Raw genomic sequence first — 25,558 nt, forward strand, 5'->3', positions numbered from 1 at the left:
CCAGCACTGCCCTTCTGCTTTAATGGCTCTCCTGTCTCCCTGCGGGCTGAGCTGCGGTTCCGTGCGATGGGTGCTGTGCAGGGACAGGCAGATGAATATGCCTTTTCTGGTGCTGCAGCTGCTGTGTGTCATCCAGTGGGTCAGAATCTGAAATTTGCCCAGCTTGTGAGAAACAGCTCTTAGAAGGTTTGCCTGCCTGGTGGTGGCAATCAGAGCTCTTGGGTTCTGTGTCTGAGACCTCTGGTTCTGAGTGGCAGCTGATTTTTGGGTAGGTGAAAAATGCTATTACCGTAACTTTCTTGTTCCACTGTACTGCTTTTCTCTCCTGCTTACGTGGCTCTTCTATCAGAGGTTAGCGTCCCTGTAGTGGACATGACAGAAAGGTAAAAATGAGCCCCCTGTTTCATGGCAACTGACAGCGTAAACTGAAATCCATGACATTTTAAGTTAGCATGCTTTGTAAAATTAGCTGCGGCAACCGTATCGCCTGCCCTGACACCCCCGCTGGGGACGTGGGCCATGTCCAGGGAGGGCAGGATTAATGGCAGCAGACAGATTTCGTCTCTGAAGTCCCCATAGGATGATTTGCAAGACCTCGGGACTCAGAGCCCTCAGTCAGGCCCCAAATTACTGGGCCCTTTTTTTTTTTTTTTCTTCCCATTCTTATCCGTAATTGTGAAGTGGGGATCAAATTCACTTTCCACAGGAGCAGCTGGGATTAATGCTTGCTGGAGACACCAGGGCAGAACAGAACTGTAAAGAATTAGCAATTTCTTTCACTTTTGAGTTCGCTGTGTAGGTATTACAGTAAGCTACAATGAATTGGTTTTTCTAATACTGTTTTACAACTCTTACCATTGTCTTTTAGTTCAATTTTGCTTGCTAAGGATTTTTTCCTAACAGAAAGAATTTGAGACTGGAGGGAAGCGACAATAAGCGAGGGATAAGCAGCTTACGTGGCAGTTCTTTTGCGGTTTCGGGGGGTGAGGGGGTTGCTTGATGTCCTGCTTCAATATTCCTCTTTTCATATATTGCTCTGGTAAACAGGAAAACACTTAAGTACCCCTCAACCCTCCGCACTTAATCTAGAAAATCTACTGGGTTAGAGAAATGTTCTTGGAGAGCAGTAAAAGGAAAACAGCTGTTCGGGGATCAGATCTGAGAGAAGCCGAGTCTGTTTAAAATCAAGGCTTAATGGCAGGGGTGTCTGTCTGGGGTTGTTGTTTGCACGTTGGATGCTGTGTCCGTAACTCAGACCGCGCAGGAGAGCGGGAACCCGTCCTCCTTAAACCCTTGGTCGTGTGGTCTGGGAATAAAGGTTTTGGAGATAAGCCTGGCCATTTGCATGAGTTTATTTGATACTTTCCAGGTGTAAAATGGATGGCTTTCTTCCTCCATCTGGCTTGTTCAGGTGTTGGGCATCCTGTGAGGAGAGATTTTTATTAAGAGGTCAAATTGTAGCTGTCTTCAGCATGGAATCAGGGGGTTTGATAGTTTTAATCATGAAATGGCCAGTTGTGAGGACTTTGAGGGTAGCTGCAATAAAAAAGGGATGGAAAATTCTGTTTGCAGCTGATGCATCTTCACTTTCCTCATTAGCAGTGAGGATTATTTTACGAGGTTTGTTGCCTCCTCTGTAGTTTTCAGTGTTGTCTGAATGCTGTTGTTTTTAACATGACTTTAATAATAAACTGTTAAAACTCAACAGCTCCCCTACAGGCCGTGAGCTGCAGGGAGGAAGCTGTGTGTCAGGGAAGATAACGCTGCATTTGACAAGCCAGGCTTTGTGTGATTCATCACAGATGTGTTTGGAAAACCTAAAACATCTGTTACATTGAGATGTGGAATGCAGGTCGGCGTGCAGACACATCAGCAATCTGCCACCAGCAGCACCGTTGCAAAGTTGTGCTGCTGGTGATCGTCTCAGAACTACGGGGACCTTCGATTCTTGTTTCTATATTTAAATAAAAGCAATTCCAGAATATGACATTTGAGAAACAAATGGCTAATTCCTTACATACCTATCAGCTCTTCTTGCCCTATTAAAACAGGAAAAGCTGATCAAACTTTCAGAATTTCCCGTTGCTTATTTATTTGAGTGGTTTTGTTTCCTTGTTTTTGTGGTGCGTATCTTCTCGGTGACCAGTGCCTGCCCAGGAAGGAAACAGGGCTGGGGTTGCAGAGCACAGTGTGAGCAATCCGTGTGATCCGTGCTCTTCATCTAGAGGCAAAAATCTGCTCCGTGAAGGAATAGAGGGGTAAAAAACCCCTATCTGACATCATGGGAATGAACTCTACTGAGAACGACATCAGATTCCAATTATAGAATATGGCAAGAATCAGATTTGTTTTGAAACCTGGTAATACAGTATATTCTGACTTAACCTGGGAAAGCGTGAGACAGATAGCTTCATACAAGGGCACAAACAGAAGCCCCAGCTGTGATTAACAGGAAGACAGTCCTCGATGGCCCACCAAAAGTGCTAGCATTTACACGTCCGACTCTTCCAGAGAAGCTGCAGCAACCTGGGGATTGCAACTTTTTTTCCAGACCATCCAAGGTGCCCCAGAAGTGTTGGACAGTGTGGTCTGTGTGCCCTGAAACACTTACCCGCTCGTGGACTAATTGACAGCTTTTAAATGGGAGCTTGAAAGACAGTGAGAAACTTCTTTGTTAAACGATAGACTCCAGTGTCTTCTCAGGTGAGTTGAGCAGGAACTTGAATTGCAAGGTGGAAGCGTTTAACCATTTGAAATAATCTTTTCAGATCAGTGAAATGTCATCCATCTTAGCACTGTGTGAATTTCCAGCTGAACAGAAGGGGAATCTGCTGAGCTATGTAGTGATTGTCTGGTTTAGCTAATGAGGAGCGTGAATGTGTGGGAGTTCTTGCCCCTTCCCAGTTTTCTAGGGAGAGAAAACCTTTCTAATTCTGATGAGCTTCAAGTCAGTATTTTCCGTCCTCCCTTCGGTTATGTGTCAGTGTCCTCCGGTGAGCCTGAGGCAGCCGGCGGAGTCCCGCAGTGATGCGGAGTATTGATTCCAAGGGACAATTAACTGCCAGTGGTTTGTTGAAATACCAACCTGCTTATTGCTGCGAAGTAGTCAACTAACGGAACAAATAGAGCTAACAATATAACACGGGAAATGGTTTGATAAATGCAGTTTGATTCTATTTGTAAAATTGTCATCGTGCAAGAACAAAAATATTTTTAAAGCAGTAAAACTTCTTTAATGATTGCAAGCCTAATTTCAATTGTGCAGAATTAGGAAACAAATTCGCACCTGTATACCTTACTGAAATGCAGGAGGATGTAAGATCCCCACTGAATAGTTGCATTAAATTTTTAATACTTTGTTTAAACAAAAATTATGAACGTAGAAAATGCTGCTGTCCTTGTGTCTGGAATGTCACTTTCTGCACACGCATGCGCATACACAAATTAGTCTTCCATTTAAATTAATTCAAGTTGACATGCAAACCACAACAGAACGTAGTCTACTTGGGGATGAAATGACCAAAGGCTGTCAATATTTTTTGCTTGGTTTGAATAGCTGATGGTACTTGATATTATTTTCAGCCCCTATATAAAATCCATAAAAATAGAGCAACTGCTGTGGTTGAAGAAACCTTTTTCATTTTCTGGCAGCCATTACATGCTGCCAGTACAAAAACATTTTTTCCCTAACAGTCCTTTCCCAAGCTCAAAAATGGATTTCCCCCCAGCCACTGTCATTCAATTATCACCTCAGGAAATGCATAGATATAACTGATGATCCCTTTAAAACATCCTGCGGTATTCCACTCCTCCCATCTTTCATTTTTCTTCTCGCTCCAGTCATTAAATGTAACATTGCCGATGTATATTTTATAGGGTGACCCTGACGGCTGTCGCTTTGAGGATGTGCAGAGATAATAAGATTGTGCATGTAATGAAGGGCAGATAAATAGAAAAATGTTTACGGGATGGAGGGTGGTAGTTTCAACTGCTTTATGGCTTGCTTCTCTCTCACATACACACCCACGTGAACCACCACCGATACCTTTGCTTTAAATAGTGAGAATGTGATGTATTATGGGCATAGAGAAAGAGCTCATTGTGATGTAGCCAGTAGCAGTGAAACGGGTTTTTGTCCCGCACCTGAACTCTAGCAATATGCAACCAGTAAACTTAATTATTGAGCTGGCGCAAAAAGAAAGCGCAGTTAAAAGGGTGGTGTATTGGTGCTTGGCACCTTCATTGAGAAAATCCTGTTCCTTGTTTTGTGCTGCTAAATTTTTGAAGTCAACAGAATTGATGGAAAAGCGTACGTGACGGGGGAAAGACGTGATCCAGGACTATGGTGAGCTCTGCTCTGAAAGCTTTTCTCCATACCTTGTGTTTAATTTGTCTGGGTATTTATCCCACTCCCCTTTTTGTCCTGATGCGTGAGCTCCAATATTGAGAACTTCTAGTTAACAAGAGGCCGGCAGTGAGCGATGTTGCAGGAAACAGCTGGGAACCCCAGGACTTTGATGTGGGCTGTAAAATGGAATGACAGAATTGCTGGCTCAAGAAAATAGGAGCTTCTCCCATCTTTGCAAACGCATTTCATCTCTGCTCTTCAGAACTACGCCGTGCTTAGTTCACCTGGTCCATGTGGTTTTTTTTTTTTAGAGGTAGCTACGCTTTGGGCATCAAGATGTAAGTGAAAAGGGAAAAAGGGTGAATGTGTGTATTTGCCAGGGAGAACACGTGGATGTTGAGCAGTGGGTTGGAAGGACCCTGCAATGCGTGCTGGCCTTGAGCCCCAGTGGGAGTAGAGATGCCCCGGCTCCACAGGGGCTGAATCCCATTCTGCGGGGTCTGTCCGCATGAGGCGGTTCGTGCCCTGTGCCAGGGGGAGACATCCCACCGGTACTGGAGAGCTGGGCTCTGCTGGAACGGGAGAGCCCTCTGCGCTGCCGGCTGGGCAGCCGTGCCCGGGCAGGAGCTGGTGGAGGCGTGCAGGAGGACAAGAGGGAGGGGGTAAACTTGGGGGGGAGGAACCAAAGTTAAATGATCGGAGTTAAAAGTGGTCAGGCCAATCAGGATTTCTCACCTCAGAAATTTTGATCGTGTAAGTTGCGAAGGAGAGCTGAGTACAAAATAAATCCTTGACAAATGTGTGTAAGGCAAGCAGGTCCTTAACTCTCTCGCTATTTTGGTAACCTCTTAATTGACGAGGCGCCAGAGATCCCTGTGGGGCGTACCTGGTGACACTGGCAGTGGTTACGCAGTCCTGGAGAGCTGGAACTGACACTACTAGAGATAGGCTCTAATAATTAATAATGGATGCAGCCAACAGTCTGTGAGTTCCTACGGGGATTAGGAACTCTGTTGATTAACAAAGAGGAGTCTCTGGAGGAAGAAGCCTTAATTACAAAAGCTTTCTTTTCATTCTGGCATGACGTACAGCTGGAGAGAGGGTCAGCAGCTTTTAACTGTGGCAGAGGCTTAAAACAATGCGCTAGCTTGCTGTGTGTTTGTTTTTGCAGAACTGTTAAAGCTGGTACTTAAATCCCTAAAAAAGAAAATAAAATCTTTTATTTTTTTCTTTAAAAAACAATTGTTTGCATAGAGCAGATAGCGGGGGTAAGATAATGCTTATTATCTTCCTGCCAGTATATGCAACCTTAATTACAAACACTGGAAAAGGTTAGCAAATGAACCGCGTGAAAATTTTGAGTTAGATGTGGCACAAAGACGTGTTACTGGCCTTTTTTTTTCAGGCTCCGGACAATAACGTTTAGATTTCTCTGTGGTTTGCTAAAACCATAAATCAAGTGGTAGGGATGAGACAGGAATATCCAATTGAAAGAAAAGGCAGCTTGTATTGAGGGCAAAAGGAAGGCTGAGCTGTTGAGGACCAGTCGGCCGGGTGTGCGCTGAAGGAGGCTGGCTGAGCCTGCCCAGTAGGACTGGTTTTGAATTACGAAGGAATTGTAGAGCCTGGCTGTCGCTGGTGGAGCTGTTCCCGTCCTCTGGGGTTAATCACTACAGTTGTGCTGCTCACACAGGATTGATCCTGGCCAATTTACGAATGTTCTGTCCCTTTGTTTTCTATATGCTGTAAAACTTAAAGGATGTGCTGAGACTTAATTTGTAAATACTTCATTGACTTCGTCATCAGATGGCAGATGCTGGGTGTTATGGCTGAGTGTTACTGCAGATAAATGTTTGTTTCAAATGAGCGATTATTTACATCCTATCCTGTTCATTTCTTTCCTCTTCCCACTTCACAGTCCCTGTTCACTGACTCTTTTCTATTAGTGATTCTGTTACATTTTGTGTCTCTGGCCACGTCCAGTTCCGCTGCGTCATTTTGTTGTAAGAGTTGGGTTTAGTTTGCGCTCGCCTGTTACGTTGATCTTTTTAAAATCACCTGTGAAGGAGGGCAAATACATTCTCTTACGAGAATTACAAGAGTGATCTGTGTGTTTAGGTAACATGAAAAATGAAATTATTTCAGTCTTTTCACTGCTTGAGGAACTTTGAAGTGAAATGTGCAGCTCCCAGAGTTGTTTGAGCACTGCCGGGAGCGATGCTGTTCTCTGGCCTGTCGTCTCCTGGACGGTGTCAGCTACCTGAACAAAAGCATCGTTTGTAGGAGATGAAGCTCGCTCTTCCTCTGGGCTGTAGGGGACTAGGCAGGGTAGCAGTGCTCATTTAGCAGAAACAATTAGAAAGCATAAAGCTGTATCCGATTGCAGGTTTTTTCCACAGCAAAATGAAATCCAGAAAATACAGATGGAGCCTCGGCTGGGTTCCCAGGAAATTCTGTGACTGTTCCTGGATTGGGGGTGAACTGACAACACAAAAAATGAGGGAGTTCGCCTGGGTTTCTTATACACCTGTTTCCTCTTTTGAATCTCCCTTGGCCAGCCTTTTTTGCCAGGAGTTTCAAATAAAAGTCGAAACCAACTAGCTTACCTTGCTCTTTGTGGAACAAGGGAACAGAGAATTAGGAGAGCCAATCTTCTCCTAAAATTGTAGGTAGAGTTCTTAGCAGAGATCAGGGAGAGACGAATGTATTGCCATCCAAAAGATAACGAATGGCCACAGGAACTGCTAGATAAACTGCCTAGACAACTGAGAGACCTGCAGGATATTCCTTAGAGGGCATCCCACAATTTTTAATGTGTTTTTTGTAGTGTTAGTAAAGTATTGCTTGGCTTTTTAAAAGCCTCTCTTAAAATTTCAGTAATGTTTTGGATTATGCAGTATTCCTGTGCACCCAAGGTGGACATTAATCAGCGCTACTGAATAAGCTGCTGAGACTTATTGCTTAATTAGAACGTATGCAAACCTATTTGTCATAGTTGGCAGAGGCGTGTAGACCAGGCTTAAAATTGTAAAAATGCCTAGGTTCAGCTCTTCGGAGCTGCGCACAGCTGTTCTTTCTCTTCCCTGCTGCATTTTTTCAATAGTTTAACTTGTTTAGACCAAGACAGTAGTTGGGAACTTTCTCTCCCTGGATGTAGCCGTGCCATGCTCTCCGCTCACTGTCCGTCTCCACCTTGCCGTGGTGGGCTGCGCTGCTCAGCCCGTCAGAGGACTTGCCCCGTGATCGTGCATGGTCGAACCCTTTGCATGCGTTTGCGCCTCTTGTGTTAGCAACTATTAGGTATGGAGATGTGCGTGATACCTTCAATTTTGCCTCCCAGTCTAACAGTGCATGGCAATATTCTGGGTGGTTCGATGAAGGTGTTTCAGGAGGCAACCTGTGTGTTGCAGTCCACCTTCTTGGCGCGCCCCTTGGCATGCCGGCGTTTGAGCAGATGTCGTAACCCAGGCTGTTCAAGCCCGGGGATTGAGTGGAGGAGGGAGGAGGCGCTGGAGACGGTGGGTTTTTACCACAGGACTTTAGTAACAGTGAGCATTAGCTAAATTGAGTTGACTTAATAAAATCTTGATGCATTCCAGAAAGATTGTGAATTCATTAAGACCGCAGCTGGACAATCTGTTCCCCTCTGCTCTGCCATGACTAGTTTATAGCCATTGAAGAGAGTTGTCATTTACTTTTTCTGTTTAATTACTGTAAAGCTATTCCCCTCCCCTGTGACTTTCTTTTTTTCCCTGGCAGAGCTAGGCTCTGGGGAAATTAAACAGCAATTATTATGTTTGCTCACTCTGTTATACCATAACAGATACTTGAAGGTAGGTTGATGTGTTTGTGTGATTGGCTTCCACAGGAGCAGCCTCTGCTGCAGCAGGGCTGTCAAAACCTCTCAAATCCAGAAATGCATACACAGTGTTAATCCATTGTTTACCTAAGGCAAGACTAAACACAAACATGGGGCACAGCTTGTGTTGTGTATTTTACATTTGAAAACTACTGATAAGAAGTGAGAAACCAGGGCATGCAGCGCTTGGTTTGTTCGGGGTATGGCAGAGTTCCTTCGGCCTGCCCCGGGGTTTGGTGGTGTGGCTTGGAGAGTTGGGCGAGCTGCAGAAAAACAGGGGTGAGAGCAAGGGGAGTGGTAAGAGAAAGGTGCCGCATGCGAAGAAAGCAGTCTAATAAATAGAGATGGCCTGGGATGGGCTGGGGAGGATGCGGGCGTTGGGCACTCGGAGACTCATGTGGCAGCTCAGCCTCCAGAGCTGAACTGCAGAGAAAGTCTCGCTGCTGCTTGATCCTGCGGGAGGGGACCTGAACCATTTCTTTCTCTTTAAAAATAATCCCTAGAACAGAGCTAAAAGGAGATGAAGCGTGACTTTTTTCTATGTACCTACAACGTGGGGTGAAATGGCATTGGCAGAAAACGGGAAGAGATTTGAGGAGCTGGGAGCTGCAGATGTATTTCAGAATTGATGAAAGCTGAGCCATGGTTTTTAGTGGAGAAGATATCCCCTCGGTCTTGTGAAACTTCAGGAGTGGGAAAGTAGATGTTCTGGAGGAAAGGTGGCATTAAAAGCCTGAATAATGCTTCTCATTTTGCTTTATATGTGTTTGATAAATTGCTTGGGATGGTTATTCAGAAGTTAATGTAGAAAAATGGAGTTATGTTTGCAGAAAAGAGAGGTGGCGTTATATCAAGTGCAGGTGAGGCTCCTACCGTGAGCAACGAAGGAGATTGTGAGAGAAATGAATCTTCTCCCCACGCTGATGGAAAAAGCTTTTCCTTGATGGATTTGATCTGGGAAGGGGCTAATAGCATCTCTCTTGGATGTGACACAGTACAGGAATTAGAGCTGCTCATTTGAGGGGTGGTGTTGGCGTAGACTTGTGGGTCGCTTTATTGGGACTGCCTTTCTAATATTGGATTTACTGGTAATTGATAAAAATGGACAACTGTGCCAGCAACATCGGTATCTGGGGGTCTGAGAGATGAGGTGGGTTTCAGGGATGGGAGGCAGCCCATGAACAGTTCTGGAGAAAGAAGCAGCGACTTGGACATGGAAACCCTTCCTGCTGGACAGTTGACTGTGTTGCCACCGAACATCTGGAACGTTGTGACTGCTCTGATTCATTAGGCTGGGAGCTTTGCTGAAGAATGGCTTTGCGTGTGCTATGAGGGATGGCTTCATTGAACGCTCATGTTTCTCATTTGCGTATGTGTTATGGGACATCCATGTATGTGCAGCCGCATAAAATCTTGCTACTTGACGTCCAAAGTCATGATAAGCAGAATGTAAATCAGTTTATCATGCGTCGCTGGAGTTCACATTTTGTTGTGAGGCTTTGCAGTGGTTGTTAATGCCAGCTTTATTAGTGGTCCCAGAGCTTGGTTAAGCAGGAACGTGTTATTGGGTGTGGGGAAGAGAAGAGGGTGACAGAAGCAGGCGGACAGTGCTTATTGCAAAAGGAGATGGACTCCTCTGAATGTCAGGTGGTCTGTGCACTTTGGGCCGCTGAACTGGAGTAGAGAGTGGTGAACACGGTCACTGTTTCAAGCAGCAGGTTCAGCCCTGCCTGAACTTGGCTTGCAAACCTTGACTTTCCCTTCCCCCATCAGCCAGAGACCTCACCGCAGGCAGTAGTTGCTTCAGGTGTCTCACCCCTTCCTTAGAATCATAGAATCTTCATGGTTGGAAAGGACCTTTGAGATCATCGAGTCCAACCATACACACACAAAAAAAACCCCCTACAATCTCTGCCACTAGAGCATGCCCTGAAGTGCCACATCTAGACATTTCTTAAATACCTCTAGGGATGGTGACTCAACCCCCTCCCTGGGCAGGCTGTTCCAGTGCCTGACCACTCTTGCAGTAAAGTCATTCTTCCTAATATCTAATCTAAACCTCCCCTGCTGCAACTTCAGACCATTTCCTCTGGTCCTGTCATTATTTACCTGGGAGAAGAGGCCAACCCCCACCTCTCTACACCCTCCTTTCAGGTAGTTGTAGAGGGCAATGAGGTCTCCCCTCAGCCTCCTCTTCTCCAAGCTAAACATGCCCAGCTCCCTCAGCCTCTCCTCATATGACCTGGGTCTCCTTAATTTGTGTCTGAAATTTGGAGATGAGGGGGATGTCGCTCTTAAGTTGAACGGGTATAATGATGCAATGAAGGATGATTCTATTTTACACGCTATTTTAGTGCGTGTGTTGCTAGCAATAGCCAGTTCCTGGCACAAAAAGCTTCAAAGGAGACATGGGATGTATTTGCAGGTTGTTAGGTTAGGACTGTTCCCCCGGGTGTAGACCTGCTACCCAGAAAATCAGATGGAGAGCAGCTGCTCTCAGCCCTCCCCCAGCGAACAGGCACCCGAGAGCCGGGGTCCGTCATGCCGTTCCCAATTACAGCACGGAGATGTAGGATGTGTTGACCGCGAGACCTTGCGGTGAGGTGAGATCGCCAGGAACAAGATGATCATTACAGGCCATTCATGTCGGCAGCGTTTATGCTTTTCTGTTTGCTTGCAAGCAAAAGCAGCAGCTAATTTGCAAGGCTGCCTTTTGTAAAAGGGCCCTTTGATCAATGCTTGCCTGTGTTAATGTTGCAGTAGGCTATTGATTTCTGCAACAGCTTTTGTTCCCTGAATTTATGTGCGATGGGTTTCCGCGGCGCACACTATGCATGTTTGATTAAAGTTCATTTGACTTCACTTGCAGGGAAGCTGGAAGCTGTTTTTACTCCCTGTTTGTAGAACCAAAGCTTTCCTGACGTATTCCTTTGTGCTCAAGCTTCTGCCACCCCTGCAGTCACCGCTGTATGCTGTTTCTAATCCTTCCAGCCTCACTCCACTCCAGCATTTAATCCCTTAGGTAGAAAATACAACATTAGATAGCCAGGCAGCTAATAAGATCCGGCATGGAATTTTTTGGTGTAGTACATGCCTAACCTTGTGCCTGTATATAACATCAACATTCTCGGGGTGTGCTTCCTCTCTGACGTTTATTTCTCCGCCTTTGTCAGAAGGTTGAGTCATGTACTGAGTCATGTAGCCGCGCAGTCTGCCGGTGAATGTGAAGTACAGAATATTCTCTAGGCCTTTCATATACCCAGATTTCATAGATGGGATAAAACAAGTTGTTGAATAAACTTCTGCGTCATCTTTATCTGCACGCGGTTGTGACTGCAGTGTTGGGAGGGTCTCAGGAAGAAAAGCTTTATCATCATGAAGTTAGTATTTTTTATAAATACACACCATATCTTTTTTTTTAAGTTTGGTTTATGATGTAGTGCATGTGTTAAACTTCCCTTGGGACCTGATGGGTTTGCGATGTGTAAATAGAGCTCAAATAGGTTCTCATTTCCCATTTTATGATGGGAGCCAAACAGATTGGTTCGCACTCTGCTGTTGCCATATGTCAGAGGACACATTAATTCACTGACATAAAGCCATGGGATTTACTGACTTGTTTCTTGGTGCTGACACCTCAGATTTGATATAAATGAATTTATAGGTAAAATGTGGCTGGTTTCATTTGCAGGAGACTTTCTCCCTCCGAAAAGCATTGCATATGCTTTTCTGCAGAGCTCCGTCTGCCTGCTGGCACAGGGCATGGCCTGGGTTTGACAAACAGTTGTGCTGGATGGACTTTGAGCCCGCTTAATGGACTCGGAGTAAAATGGTATTTCTAAAGCAAACACAGGCAGTTGGACGTGCAGCAGCAGAGCAGGGCGCTGCCTGTCAGAACTCGGACGTAGCTTGAACGCTCAGCACCAGCCTGCACTCCTTTTAGTTTTAGATTCTGTTCAGGAAAGAGAGAGAGATTTTATTTTATTTTTTTTTTTTAGTATGGCATTTGTCCTTCAGATTCAACAGTTGTGGGTAACGATTAATTTTGCCCACTTAATCCTTCCTCCTCCTAATTCAGTATCGCTCTGAATCCAGTCTGCTGGAATATTGTTGAGGTCTGTGGTGGAGATCAGAAGCAGCAATCCCAGTCTGCAGCAGTGCCGATTAAAAATGCACCTCTTCTGCCTGTCGCCAGAAATCAAAGTTGTGGTTTTGTTGTTTTTCTGGTGTTTCTATTTTTAAATTACGCATCGGTAAAATTCCTAAGTGTCTTAAATGTCAGCAGTTAATGCCTAGAACAACATCCTCCTTTTGTCTTCCCAGTGTTTCGGTGGTACAGATGTTAGTTGGGGCTGTAATTGCTTGTTGAGGCCCTTGGGAGAGTTTGGATTAAGGGTGTGTCTTTATTAGTGTTAACTTGAGTGATCTGCCCCCAGTGCCGGCTGCAGGATTTCCCCCCAGAGGGAGCAGGCTGAGGTTATGTTACTTGATCACATAAAATGCAGTTCAAAGAAACCCTTTCTGTGGGCAATTCAGGTATGTTTGTTCTGATGTTGATTTTTCAAGAGGCTGGTTAGAACTTCTCGGTTTTTCTCTTGCAACTTGAAAGAAACAACACCTTTTACCTTAGAGGCAGACAAAGTCGCCAGGAAATGATGGGGTTTCAAAGCAAGAGAAAAGAGATTAAAACCACATGCTGTTCTTTAGTTCGGCATTACATCCGCTAGTTTGAATGGCAGCTGCTCCAGTTTTTGAATGTAAGCCAGATTTGTGATGCTGTGAAATTATCACTCATTTCTCTAGGTGTGCTTTTTTAACTGCTTAATTAATTTAGATATGGGCATATAGATTCAAATTAAAACACGATTTACTGTAGCAGGGTTTAATTATGGCTGTAGACGTCTTGTTGAACACGTTTTTATTCTAACTTTCAGCTTCTTAAACAGGCGTAGTGAAAAATATCGACGCAGAATGTAGGTTGACGAAATGGCAGTGTCTGTCTGAATTGATCCCTGTTCTTTCTGTAAACCCCAGAGACTTCTTAGCAGTTATCAGTTATTTGTTCTGACAGCTCACTGAAAGGTAGTACCTGTCCGGATGCAGTGTCTCCGGAGGCATGGAGAGGATGCTGATGGCAAGGCAGGGGCACCCGCTTCTGTGTGGCTGAGAGCAGCAGTGCCAGCAGCGTCCGGGCGGGGGCCGGATACGAACTGCCCGACCTCTTTTCTCTTCTAGGGGAGGAGTGAGAAGGCATTTATTTATTCCTGTTCCTCCCCTGCAAAAGCAAACAAAAAATAATGAGGGTTTTTTTTCCTGTCCTAGCTAAAGAATTCTTTTGTCCGTCTGAAAATATGTCATGGAGCTTCCTACAAAAATACGTGTGCACGCATAGAGAGAGCAAAAGGGAGGAAGAAAGCTGACGAGTCAGATTTGCATGCCCCTCTAACATACTCCTTCTGTATTTGCAGGGAGAACTAATCACCTTCTATTACTATTGGAAGAAAACCCCTGAAGCAGCAAGTTCTCGAGCCCACCGTAGGCATCGAAGACAGGCTGTGTTTCGGAGAATTAAAACTCGAACTGCTTCCACTCCAGTCAACACTCCCTCCAGGCCCCCCTCCAGTGAATTCTGTAAGTGGAAGCTAAAAGCAATGCATTTATCTTTGTTTAGATGCAGGGAGCAACAGTAATGTAATGGTGCTGTACCTTCAAGCGAATGAAGCAAGGAAATGGAGTTCAGGCAGTTGCCCTCTCCTGTTCCTATACCATTATGCTGGAATGTGGTAGGCGTCTTTGATCACCAAGTGCTTTGTGCAGTTCTTAAACATAAAAGCATCCTGTAAGGACAGAAACATTGCCTTGGTACTGAATTTTCCTGCTCTTTTCTGGGTTTTGTGTTGTGTTTTCTCCAGGCTTATTACAGTACTGGGAATTAGAAAAGGCAAAAAAGTGCCAATGCGAAAACTTCCATCCCTTTGGAAGGAAGTCCCTTTCATCCTTACTTGGTGACCCATACCTTCTGCTTGATCTCACTGTGCCGCAGCCAGCGCTGTTGTCTCTTAATGCACCTTGGAAGAACTTTGGCCGTGACTGAAGCAGAAGCGTCTAAACAAAAAATAATTGCCCAAACCAGGGAAATATACTGCATTCCAAAGGGTTTTGATTAGTCATGTCCATATGGATATATAAACTTTTATCCGTATGTAAAAGGCTTATGTTACCCTGTGAGTTTGAAGTCTTTCTGTGGACTAAACCCAGCACAGTTCACATGCCTTCTAAAGAAAAGGCACTATGTGGAAGGCAGAAATTGTCAGAATCTTAGTAACATGGGGGAGGTAGAGGATGTGGTGAGCAGGCAGGGTAGAGAATTCTGGAGAGGGTATTAGTGAGGTGGTAAGAAAGGGCTATTAACAACTTCTTGCTGAAATTGGTAGGATTTATTGCTGATTTCTGTGTGCACAAGAATTGAGGATCTTGACTCTACGGCTCAATCCAAGATGCTCAGCAATTCAGAGCGCATGTGGCTGGAAGGAGCCATCCATATGGATCCGACTTCAGGAAGAGAAGAAAAATCAATTTAGTAAAAGAAAGCAAGTTCTAGCCTGGTGTCAATTTTGCAGTCAGGGTTTAAACACTTGCAAGAGTTAATGTAGAAATTATGGGAGTGCTAGCAGCTACTGTTATTAAATGGGACCCTGTTTTCATTTGAAGGGTAATGAGTTCGTGACAGATGCTAATGGCAAGTACTGTAGAATCCCTCCCTCTCTATAACCTGCATGTATTACAAAATATCCTCTTGGAACCTTTAGAAAAACAGTATTCTTGCGTCAAGGACTTCTTTTCTAATCAAAGATGTGACCAAAAGAAGCCACAGGGCTTTCTGCTTGTGACAAATTACAGACCTGTTACGTTGTGAATTTATAGTGGTGGTGCTAGAAAAACGCAGTACTGCCAATAAGAAAGGGTTTACCTCGGAGTTGTTTCAGAAGATGAGGTAAGATACAGTTTTTGTGATCTGCGGATTTTCAGTGGTTTAGATGGTGCTTTTTAGCTCACAGGCTTGTAATGGGCTAACATGCTATATACTGCTTGCCGCAAAGGAAAAACGACCCTTTCTGTATTCTCCACATCTTCAAAATGTGACATTTTTGAAATGTAAGTTTGCCGTGGGTTAAAGCCCTCAAGGAGGCTTGCGGTAAGGATTGGAAAGCAGATAGTAACCTTGTAGTACCTCTCATCCAAAAGAATCACAACATGTTTTTCAAACAGGTACGTCGTATGTAAGCATTGCTTCGTCCACCCACAAAACACATCTGGCTCTGGGGTTAAACATAGCCACTGTCCAGCAGCAGAACAGCGGTTCCCACCTGGTTTAGAAGATGAAGTCTAGAAACAAAAACCAGAAAAGCCACCATAGTATCTGCCCACAGAATCTAGTAAAGTAGGATTTAGGTATAGAATACTTTATTTTAAATTCTACCAGGTTCTAAAGAATAAACCTCCTTTCTCTGGAGAATTGTGCTTGTGGAGCACAGTCTCTCTAACTAAGCACAAACAGTATTTGAAAGACAACTTAATTGGAAAACTACCATGTACTAAATCAAAAGTTCTGTGAATTGTATCACTTGGCATGTTCCTGGAATCCTCCTTTAATCTGTAGGCTTAGTTTGCAAAATTGGAAATAATGGCCATCCAAGGCAAGGTGGGTTGTAGGAAGTCACAAAATTTATGCAAGAACTATTATCGATGGTTATTTTAGACAAGCAGGAGGAAATAGAAAATCCTGCTGAGTTTTTGCTTTTCCATTTTCCTCTTCTTCCCTTGTTCTTTACTTATTCAGTGGACTTGAGCTCGGCCAGCGAAGATGACTTTGACAGCGAGGACAGTGAACAGGAACTGAAGGGCTACGCCTGCCGTCACTGCTTCACAACCAGTACGCACCTGCTCCCTCGCTGTATTTCTCTCCTTTCTGCTGCTGCCTATTTCATGCGAGTTCATTCAGGCACGAGCAGTTCGTGTGCATGTCCGGCTGGTCAACAAAATGTGGGGTTGAGTCAGCTAAAATATACAGCGTTCCTAGCAGAGTTAATTGTGCTTTGCCATTGCAAATAATAGCGCAGTGACAAAGGAGAATCCCGAGAGATAGACATTTATACAGGAAAAAAACCCTACGTAATCCGTAATCTATATAATCAATTTGTGATAGAGCAAATGGATATTGGACTGTGACTGTCACACACAAAACTTCTTTACGCTGCACCAGATCTCCTCTGCAGCAGCCCCCTTCCTGAAGGTTGTCTGATATTCGGGCATACGCGTGTCATGGAAGCGTGAGCCCCAAAATAGGGAAGGGAAGGAAAGAAGTTTGTAGCTGACTTCACTTTAAGAAACCACAGCTTCGAAAAATAATAGCTGCCTGTTAGCTCCCAGGTAGAGCAAATAAGGCTTCTCTCTTTGTTTTCAAAGCTGTAGTTGTGTAAGTAAACAAATAGTTTGTAAACTGAAATTGAAGATGTGCACTGGAACACGGACTAAGCCTGGAATGGGACAAAGTTTTCCAGAAATTTCTCCAACTTTGTTGCCCGTAGAAAAGCAGCTACTTTTCTAGTTGTTGAGCGCTTTTTTTAATAATGCAATGTGTTTGTGCTGAGTATCTGGTACGCTGCGTATTTCTAAGCTGTTGCTTTTCCTGCCCCAAGCCTCCAAGGACTGGCACCACGGCGGTCGAGAAAACATTTTATTGTGCACTGATTGTCGCATTCACTTCAAAAAATACGGAGAGCTGCCACCCATTGAGAAGCCTGTAGACCCTCCACCCTTTATGTTTAAGCCTGTCAAAGAGGAAGATGATGGACTCAGTGGAAAGCATAGCATGAGGACAAGGCGGAGTCGGGGCTCGGTAGGCTTAACACTCTTGCATTGCAGCTTCTTCTCTAAAGAGGAGGCGTTGTCTGGAAAAAGGTAGTCAAACGTCGAAAATTACGCTTTTTCCTTCTTGCTTGTTTGCCGTGGTACATGCCTGCTGCTGCCGCTTTTGTCTGTGTGAGACTTGCTGAAGTTGAAGCTTTCTTTGGAAATGAGCTGTAATGTCTCTTTTGCAAGTTCTAGTAAAACTTGTAATTTCCATGTTTTTAATGACTGGCAGTGGGCTGTCATCATAAGGGGGCATTTGGCCAGTGTATCGTTACAGATTTTGAACTAGTATATATCTTTCTTTCAGCTGGATCTGTCAGAGGTAAGCCCTTGGGCTTATTTTAAAGGAAGAGTTCTAAAAAATTAAATGTTATTTATGTGATCTCCTCGTATTACTGGAGTTAAAAAATCTCTTCCCTGCAGAAAAGTGTAGTTTGCTCCTGTGGTCAGTGTGCCCTGTCGCAGAGTTTTTACTCGGGGTGAGATGCCGGGAGCCTGACTGGGCCCAAGTGACTTGTGAGAACTCTGACAGCAGCTCCAGTTAATTTATGTTTGCTTTGGGTTTTGGCTGATAGAAAGCAGCAGATACATTTCTTTTCCTTGCCCTCTCCTTGCTGTCTTTTTGATCATGATGATATGATCATTGCTTCTAAACAATCTTGGGTGGCTACGCTGTCAGGTGAGATTGGCGTTGTTGTTCTTGTGGTAGCCACTCACCAAAAAAGCCGCCAAACTGGGAGGGAAACAGCATTAATTACTGAAATATACTCTACTGTGGATCCTGATGGCATAGCAGGAGCACATTGAAACTGGGGTTTTAGAAACTGGTCTCGACTGCTTGAATGCCAACAGGTAGACAATTTTTTTTTTTTTTTAATGGAACGTGAGGGTCCTATCCTACCTCATTCGCTCTGTGTGTACACACGCTTGCAAACGTGCGTGCACGCGTTTTATGACGTAAATCTAGCATGCAAACAGCAGCAGCTTTGGAACATCTTTCTAATCTTGTCATTTCTAGCAGATGCTACTAAATAAAATAATCGTCACTTAATGTTTTTGAGCAGGCAAATTAAGGATTTGTCTCCTTTTAAGTCCAGAAAAAATTGTAACAATGCTAGATGCTCTTGGTTTTTCATTTTTAAAGCTCTTAGGCATAGATGGAGCACTCCTGCTCTGCTGTAAGACAGAAAACAGTAAAGAGGTTGGACAAATGCTGACTTTGATACGCTTTTGTTTCTGTTAAACAAATAGATGTCTACACTACGTAGTGGTCGTAAAAAGCAGCCAGCCAGCCCTGATGGTAGAGCCTCACCCATTAATGAAGACATCCGTTCCAGTGGCCGCAACTCTCCTAGCGCTGCCAGCACCTCCAGTAATGACAGCAAAGCAGATTCAGTGAAGAAGTCTACCAAGGTAACACTTTCCCACTCTTCTTTTGTGTTAGGACTGGACACCTGAGGCCTCTTCAGTCAGCAAAATGAGATGCAGATTCTAGGGGGCCAGGGAATCTCTCCGTGACCTAGAAATTCCTACTTGTGTGGATAAGCAAAAAATTTAATGGTGCATCTGACTGATGCTTTGTTCCTGTACATAAGGATGCGTCGTGATAGAAACCATTAAAGTATCCCCACATAACCTCACTGCTCTTATGATAAATTAATCCTTCAATTTCGGATGCAAATGCAAGCATTAGGCTCGTGGACGTAATACAGATCAGAAATGCTATATCTGAGACAAGTAGACGGTTTTGAGGATTTTTTTAAGCAGTACTTAATCTTTGTTTACAAAGGAATATGAATATGTAGTAATTTAGACTACTTCTGTTCCTGTATGTATATTTGCTTGATTTTTCAGAGCAAGCTGACAGTTTAGTCTGTTTAAATGAGTAAGCGCCTTTCCAAGAGAGTACTGAAGAAAAAAAGCCAGATGAAGTGGGAAGGCTTGTCATTAAGCAGTGTAAATTGAAAAGTAGCAAGTTAAATATTTTTCTTAAAAAAACCAAGTCAAAACAGAAGTATGGAGCAAGTTTTCACATGCTAGAACTGAGAACTTAGCAAAATTTGAAGTTAGGGTAGGTAATTATGTGACGTGTAAAGCTGTCCCAGGCCATGAAAGAAAGTAGTAATCTTGTAATAGCCACTTGCTGTTAGCCCTATATTTGAGGGGGTATAAAAATATCCCTCTCAGAGTATCAGGAGTAAACCAAGACTTTCGTGTAGTAGAAAGAGGCTTATCTTGTGCCTGTCTGCTGCAGAAATTCTTGCTCCATCCTCTGTTAACAACTGGTGTTGGTCTCCATTAGAAGAGTATCCTGGGCCAGTTGATCCGGTGTGAGTTCCTGATGGACTTGATTCTGCACAGCTGAAGACAACTGCTCTGTTTAAACTAATCCTTCACTTTCAAAGCTCGAAACCACATCTGCCTGACGATGAATGCTTTACTTGACATTCCTTTTTCTACCTTGACGTTTACTAGCTTGTGTCAGAAATGTGTGCAGGCGTTGTGTGCAAACTGCCCCTTGGGTTTCTGTCTGCAGAAGTAAAATTGTTTGGGGCAGATGCGTGTTGGATTGTTGTTAAATACCGACTATCTCGACTTCTGATCATTCTCCTGCTACACGGGAACTCTTCTCATTCATTTGTATAAAATATGGTACTACTGGCATATGCCCAGTTTACTTTTGCATTTATATCACTGGTAACTGTTGTGTTCTGCTTCATTTGTGGCAGAAGATAAAAGAAGAGGTATCTTCTCCTCTCAAGAACTCCAAGAGGCAGAGGGAAAAAGCGGCTTCTGACACAGAGGAACCTGACAGGTCCAATGCCAAAAAATCCAAAACTCAAGTGAGTCCCACAGAGGAATATTTTCACTTAAGGGAATAGTTTGAGAGTGGGAGGGGGTGCAAACCCGGTAACAAACCAAAAACATGAAATCAATTTAAGCCACAGCAAATTGTAACCGAATCTGCGGCTGGAAAGCAACCCATATTATAATGTGTTCCTTCTGTTGAAAAACAGTGGAATTATATAGTGTAAGTCCAGAAGTCCTTTTTTTTGATGTTCTAATATAAATTATCAATCAAATAGGAGTGTACTTGGATTATTTTCCACTCCCCTTCCGTCCAATTTTTGTGTAATTGAAATTTGTTTTTTCCTCCTCTGTGGCAAGTTAGAAGACCACCACCAACGTTCTCTTAATTTGATGGTATCAAAGCTCAATTTAAATACTTTCCGGATGTCTTTTCAGCTCCGTGTACCTGACCAGGTTCACTCTGCACAGGATTTGGGAATTTTGGCACTGAGCTTTCCATATTACAGAACCACAGAATGGATGAGGTTGGGAGTGACCTAGGGGTCATCTAGTTCACCCCCTCTGCTCAAGCAGGGCCACCTAGGGCTGACTGCCTAGAACCACGTCCGGATGGCTTTTGAATATCCTCCAAAGATGGAGAGTCCGCAGTCTCTCGGGGCAACCTGTTCCATTGCTTGCTCACCCTCATAGTGAAAAAGCATTTTGTTAGGTTGAGCCAGAACCTCATGTATGTCAATGTGTGCCCATTGCCACGGGCTCCGTGGTCTTTGCACCCTCCTTTTGCTGTTTTAAGCCCTGTGAGGTTCAAAGGGTGCTACTCGCACTTGTGTTTGCACGGCATGTGTAACAGGTTGCATCCTGTGGCATGCCGATAATGTTCTTTGTGCAGTTTTCTCGTGCACAGTGGTTACGCTTCCCCCTCTCCCTGCAGGAGATCAGCAGGCCAAATTCTCCCTCAGAGGGTGAGGGTGAAGGCGAGAGCTCTGACAGCCGCAGCGTCAATGACGAAGGCAGCAGTGATCCCAAGGACATTGACCAGGATAACCGGAGCACGTCACCCAGCATCCCTAGCCCTCAAGACAATGAGAGCGACTCGGATTCATCTGCTCAACAGCAAGTGCTGCAGGCACAGCCCCAAGTGCTTCAGGCACAGAGCGGTTCTGGCCAGGCTCCTCCTCCCACGCCACCTATATCAGCCCAGTTACCAGCATCGCTGCCAGCAGCGTCAAGTGCTGCTTCAGCTCCGCCACAGGTCTCGCCATCGGCATCCCAGCCCCCCAGCCAGCCCCAGGCCCCCGCGCCGCCGCCTCCTCACTCGCACATACAGCAGGCCCCTGCTTTGCACCCGCAGAGGCTCCCGTCTCCTCACCCGCCCCTGCAGCCTTTGAGTGTGTCGCAGAGCCAGCCGACCCCCGCCTCTTCACAGCCCCACTCGCAGCCTCCGCTCCACAGTCAGGCCCAGCCCGCCCCTCACAGCCTGCAGGCTCAGCCCCTCCTGCCTCATCCTGTACCTTCCCAGCCATTTTCCCTCCCCACTCAGTCATCTCAGTCTCAGGTTCCCCTTCAGACACAAGCACCATCTCATTCTCACTCCGCTCTCCAGGTTCAGGTAACGCAGCCTGTCCTGCCAACTGCAACCTCGCTGCAGCAGGCTCAGCCTCCACGGGAGCAGCCCCTGCCCCCTGCGCCCATGGCCATGCCTCATATCAAACCTCCCCCTACTACCCCAATCCCTCAGCTCCCCACTGCTCCATCCCACAAGCACCCTCCTCATCTCTCTGGCCCTTCTCCATTCTCAATGAACTCCAACTTGCCTCCACCACCTGCTTTAAAACCTCTGAGCTCCCTCTCAACTCATCATCCTCCATCTGCACACCCTCCTCCTCTGCAGCTGATGCCTCAAAGCCAGCCGCTGCAGTCTTCGCAAGCGCAGCCTCCTGTACTGACGCAGAGTCAGAGCCTTCCCCCACCTGCTAATCACCCCCCATCTGGACTCCATCAGGTATCCTCCCAGCCCCCCTTTTCTCAGCATCCATTTGTCCCAGGAGGCCCACCTTCCATCACCCCTCCTTCTTGCCCCTCCACTACCACGCCACCCACTGTGCCTGGCATTCCACTTCAGACTTCCATCTCCACGTCAGCAGCTTCTAGTGGAAACGTGCCAGTGGTGACAGCCTGCACGCTACCACCTATTCAGATCAAAGAAGAAGTCCCAGATGAAGCTGAGGAACCAGAAAGCCCTCCCCCTCCACCCAGAAGTCCATCACCAGAACCTACCGTGGTGGATACACCAAGTCATGCTAGTCAATCAGCCAGGTATGGAGGTTGCCAGCAGTGCTTCCTTAATGTGCTCTGTTTTTCTGTGTAGCAGGGGTACTCCCAAAAGCCGAGAAACGAGCTCCTGTGGGAGCTGAGTGTATTTCACACGTGCATCTTGTCGGCCTCTCTTTCTAGCATGATTTTGCTCTGTTTTTCTGGGAAGGTGCTGTTTCAGCCAGTGAATTCAGACAGGGCATTACGGCTTGTAATTGTGAGAGGGGTTTTATACTCTGCTTGTCTGTGGACTAACGTAGTACAATTAATTTTCTCATGGCTTTCAGGGAAGCTGGTGGTGCTATTGTATAAGCGTAGAGTAATACTTTTTCTTTTTTTGACATCCAGCTCTTAAATCCCAGACTCCTGCATCTATACCCAGGCTAAGCTCTTTCTGTTTTATTTCTTTCAGGTTCTATAAGCACCTGGACCGTGGCTACAATTCATGCTCAAGAGCAGACTTATACTTCATGCCTCTGGCAGGATCAAAACTGGCCAAGAAGAGAGAAGAGGCCATTGAAAAGGCCAAAAGAGAAGCAGAACAGAAAGCCAGAGAAGAGAGGGAAAGAGAAAAAGAAAAAGAGAAGGAGAGAGAGAGGGAGCGGGAGCGTGAAAGAGAAGCAGAAAGAGCTGCGGTAGGTTGCTTTGTAGCTAAGAGCTGTTTAAGGGAGTTGGTGTGGTAGGATCTGACCTGGATGGTGACTACAGAATGCAAATCCCCGCAATCGCTTTAAGGCATGTGCAATCAGGTATTTGTGAATATGGCAGCCTTGTGTATTAAGTGAAAGCCAACCAGCTACGAGCACCTCCTGGCCTGCCCGTGACTTTCTTCTCTTTAAAGGAAATGGAGAGTTTTTACTCCTGGTCTGTTTCTGATGTGCTGCAGCCCAAGCAGCTGGGGATAACTAGGCCAAGTATTTACGTTTACTTGCAGTAGAAAAGCACTCTGCAGAAATAGTGAATGCCTTTGCCTTGTACTACTGCGCAGGTGCAAGAGTGCTGTCTGCTAGAAAAAGGGGATCTGAAGGCCTTTAAATTCGAAGTAAACTTAAAGGCACGTAGTAGCTCTCTTCATGTGGAGACCCAAACTTCAGCCTTGCTATAAAGACCCAACACAACTAATCCATTTTTGTGTGGCCTGACGGAAAGGAATGGTTACTTACTTCTGGGCCCACAGAATTGGTATGTTGGTAATACATTATTGATGCTGAAGAAGAAGGTGCTAAAGTCTTCCTATTCCATAGTGCATTTCGGAGATCTGAATCACAGCTATGTGCTTCTGTAGAATTATAAAAGTAAGGATATAGTATCTGTCCATTAAGGGATGTGTCATGTATGGGGACTTTGCTTTATTTTGGGAACAGGAATCCTTAGGCAATTGTGTGGGTAAACTGTGCTTATTGCCCTCCCCAGAAGTGCTGTGCTGCCCTCGTGCGGGAGGGGAGAGCAGGATGCAAAGTCCTGATGCGAAAGGAGTGGGATTTGTTGTGTTGCACATCATGGAGATGAGTTTCCTTGGGTTTAGTAAGTTTTAGGGTACAAGTGAGCCTGTAGAGGAGAGGAAGAACACCCTGCAAATAGGACTGATAGTCTGTGGTGACAGGCACCAGCCAGCTGTTGACCATAGCGGTGACATGTACCAACTAGTTGAACTAAAATTCTCTTCCCCCTTTCCGTGCAGCAGAAGGTATCCAGCTCCTCCCATGAAGGCCGTCTTGGAGAGTCTCAGCTCAGTGGGCCAGCACATATGAGACCTTCATTCGAACCTCCCCCAACAACCATTGCTGCTGTACCACCTTATATTGGTCCAGATACACCTGCTTTACGAACACTGAGTGAATACGCCCGTCCTCATGTCATGTCGCCAACAAACCGTAATCATCCTTTCTTTGTCCCCCTGAACCCCACTGATCCACTTCTGGCCTACCACATGCCTGGCCTCTACAATGTGGATCCCACCATTCGGGAACGAGAGCTGCGAGAGCGGGAAATCCGGGAGCGAGAAATTCGGGAAAGGGAGTTGAGAGAGAGGATGAAACCTGGCTTTGAGGTGAAGCCCCCAGAGCTAGATGCGCTTCACCCAGCTACTAACCCCATGGAGCATTTTGCCAGGCATGGTGCACTGACTATTCCCCCAACAGCAGGACCTCACCCATTTGCTTCCTTCCATCCGGGCTTGAACCCCCTTGAAAGAGAGAGACTTGCACTGGCAGGCCCGCAGTTACGGCCTGAAATGAGCTACCCTGACAGACTGGCAGCAGAGAGAATACACGCTGAGCGGATGGCATCGCTGACAAACGACCCGTTGGCACGGCTCCAGATGTTCAACGTCACGCCTCACCATCACCAACATTCACACATACACTCGCATTTACACCTACATCAACAGGATCCCTTACATCAAGGTGAGCCCAGGGAAATGGGAATGGGGTAGGCGGTTTCCTAGGGAGCCTCTCCCATGAGCTGTTAGCAGCAGTCTGCCCAAAACAAGGCAGAATGTGACTCTGGAATTCAATTGTCAAAATCCCTGTTTTGTCGTATACGATGTGACGTCTATACTGTCTAAGGTTGCAATAACTGAAATGCGAATGACTATTTTTTGGGAGGGTGGACCAGTAACAGCGCTAAAGCAAATGATGGTAACAGTACAGCAGTCTTCATTGAGACTGCACGCCATCACTGTAGAAGGTTTGCGGTTTTGTTTATGTAAAGCGCTGGAGTCCTAGAGCACCACCTTACAGTGGTGTCTGGTGTACAGGTGGAGACTCCAGTGGGTGAAGGGAATTCACTGGGAGATGTTATGGAACTGGTAACACTGCTAATGGCTGTTACATTACGAGTAAAGGAGCTGAAGCTGGTGTTTCCATATAGGAGCTGGGAAAAAAAATTAGGAGAGAAGAACTTCATGCCTTTAGCCGTTTGACATGCCGACCATCTGGCTTTAGTTGAGCTGAAATTCTCTGTCAAGTCTCACTAAGAACGGTCTAAATGTAGGGTTGGCATCTTTTTAGCTACAGTGTATTCTTGTATGGAATTTTTTTCTCCAAGTATTTAATGGTCTGAAAAATGAATTGATGCCTTGCTCATTTGTAAAGCAAGCGACATGGTTACTCCTCTAGAAGTCTGGAACCTGAAGTCTGGAAGATGAGCCACAAAAATTTTTCTGATTTTCTTGTGGGAGACTGGAGAGATCATAGCAAGCAAGGCACCAGGTGCAGTAGCTGCTAAGTAAGGGAAAAAAAAAAAAGTCCAAGTACTTAAAGTGTAGCTTCTGGTGCAGCTGGCTGCAAATGTAGTATTTGTGCAAGCAAATA

General features: G+C 45.3%; 1 protein-coding gene across 6 annotated transcripts in view; it reads left to right on the top strand.

Annotated features, from left to right (window-relative positions):
• Positions 1 to 25,558, top strand: part of RERE (arginine-glutamic acid dipeptide repeats) — a 243,149-nt gene that overhangs the window by 211,993 nt on the left and 5,598 nt on the right. For 4 of the 6 annotated variants that reach the window (XM_063354198.1, XM_063354197.1, XM_063354202.1 and 1 more), the window contains 8 exons: positions 13,676 to 13,838; positions 16,048 to 16,140; positions 16,907 to 17,106; positions 18,372 to 18,533; positions 19,850 to 19,963; positions 20,863 to 22,247; positions 22,657 to 22,879; positions 23,926 to 24,649. In XM_063354198.1, the coding sequence (XP_063210268.1) occupies positions 13,676 to 13,838; positions 16,048 to 16,140; positions 16,907 to 17,106; positions 18,372 to 18,533; positions 19,850 to 19,963; positions 20,863 to 22,247; positions 22,657 to 22,879; positions 23,926 to 24,649 (3,064 nt within the window). The remainder of the gene's footprint in view (positions 1 to 13,675; positions 13,839 to 16,047; positions 16,141 to 16,906; positions 17,107 to 18,371; positions 18,534 to 19,849; positions 19,964 to 20,862; positions 22,248 to 22,656; positions 22,880 to 23,925; positions 24,650 to 25,558) is intronic. The other 2 variants (XM_063354199.1, XM_063354200.1) reach the window with 2 other exon arrangements.

This window comes from Chroicocephalus ridibundus, chromosome 16, assembly GCF_963924245.1.
Source record: "Chroicocephalus ridibundus chromosome 16, bChrRid1.1, whole genome shotgun sequence".
In the NCBI taxonomy this organism is placed as follows: domain Eukaryota; kingdom Metazoa; phylum Chordata; class Aves; order Charadriiformes; family Laridae; genus Chroicocephalus; species Chroicocephalus ridibundus.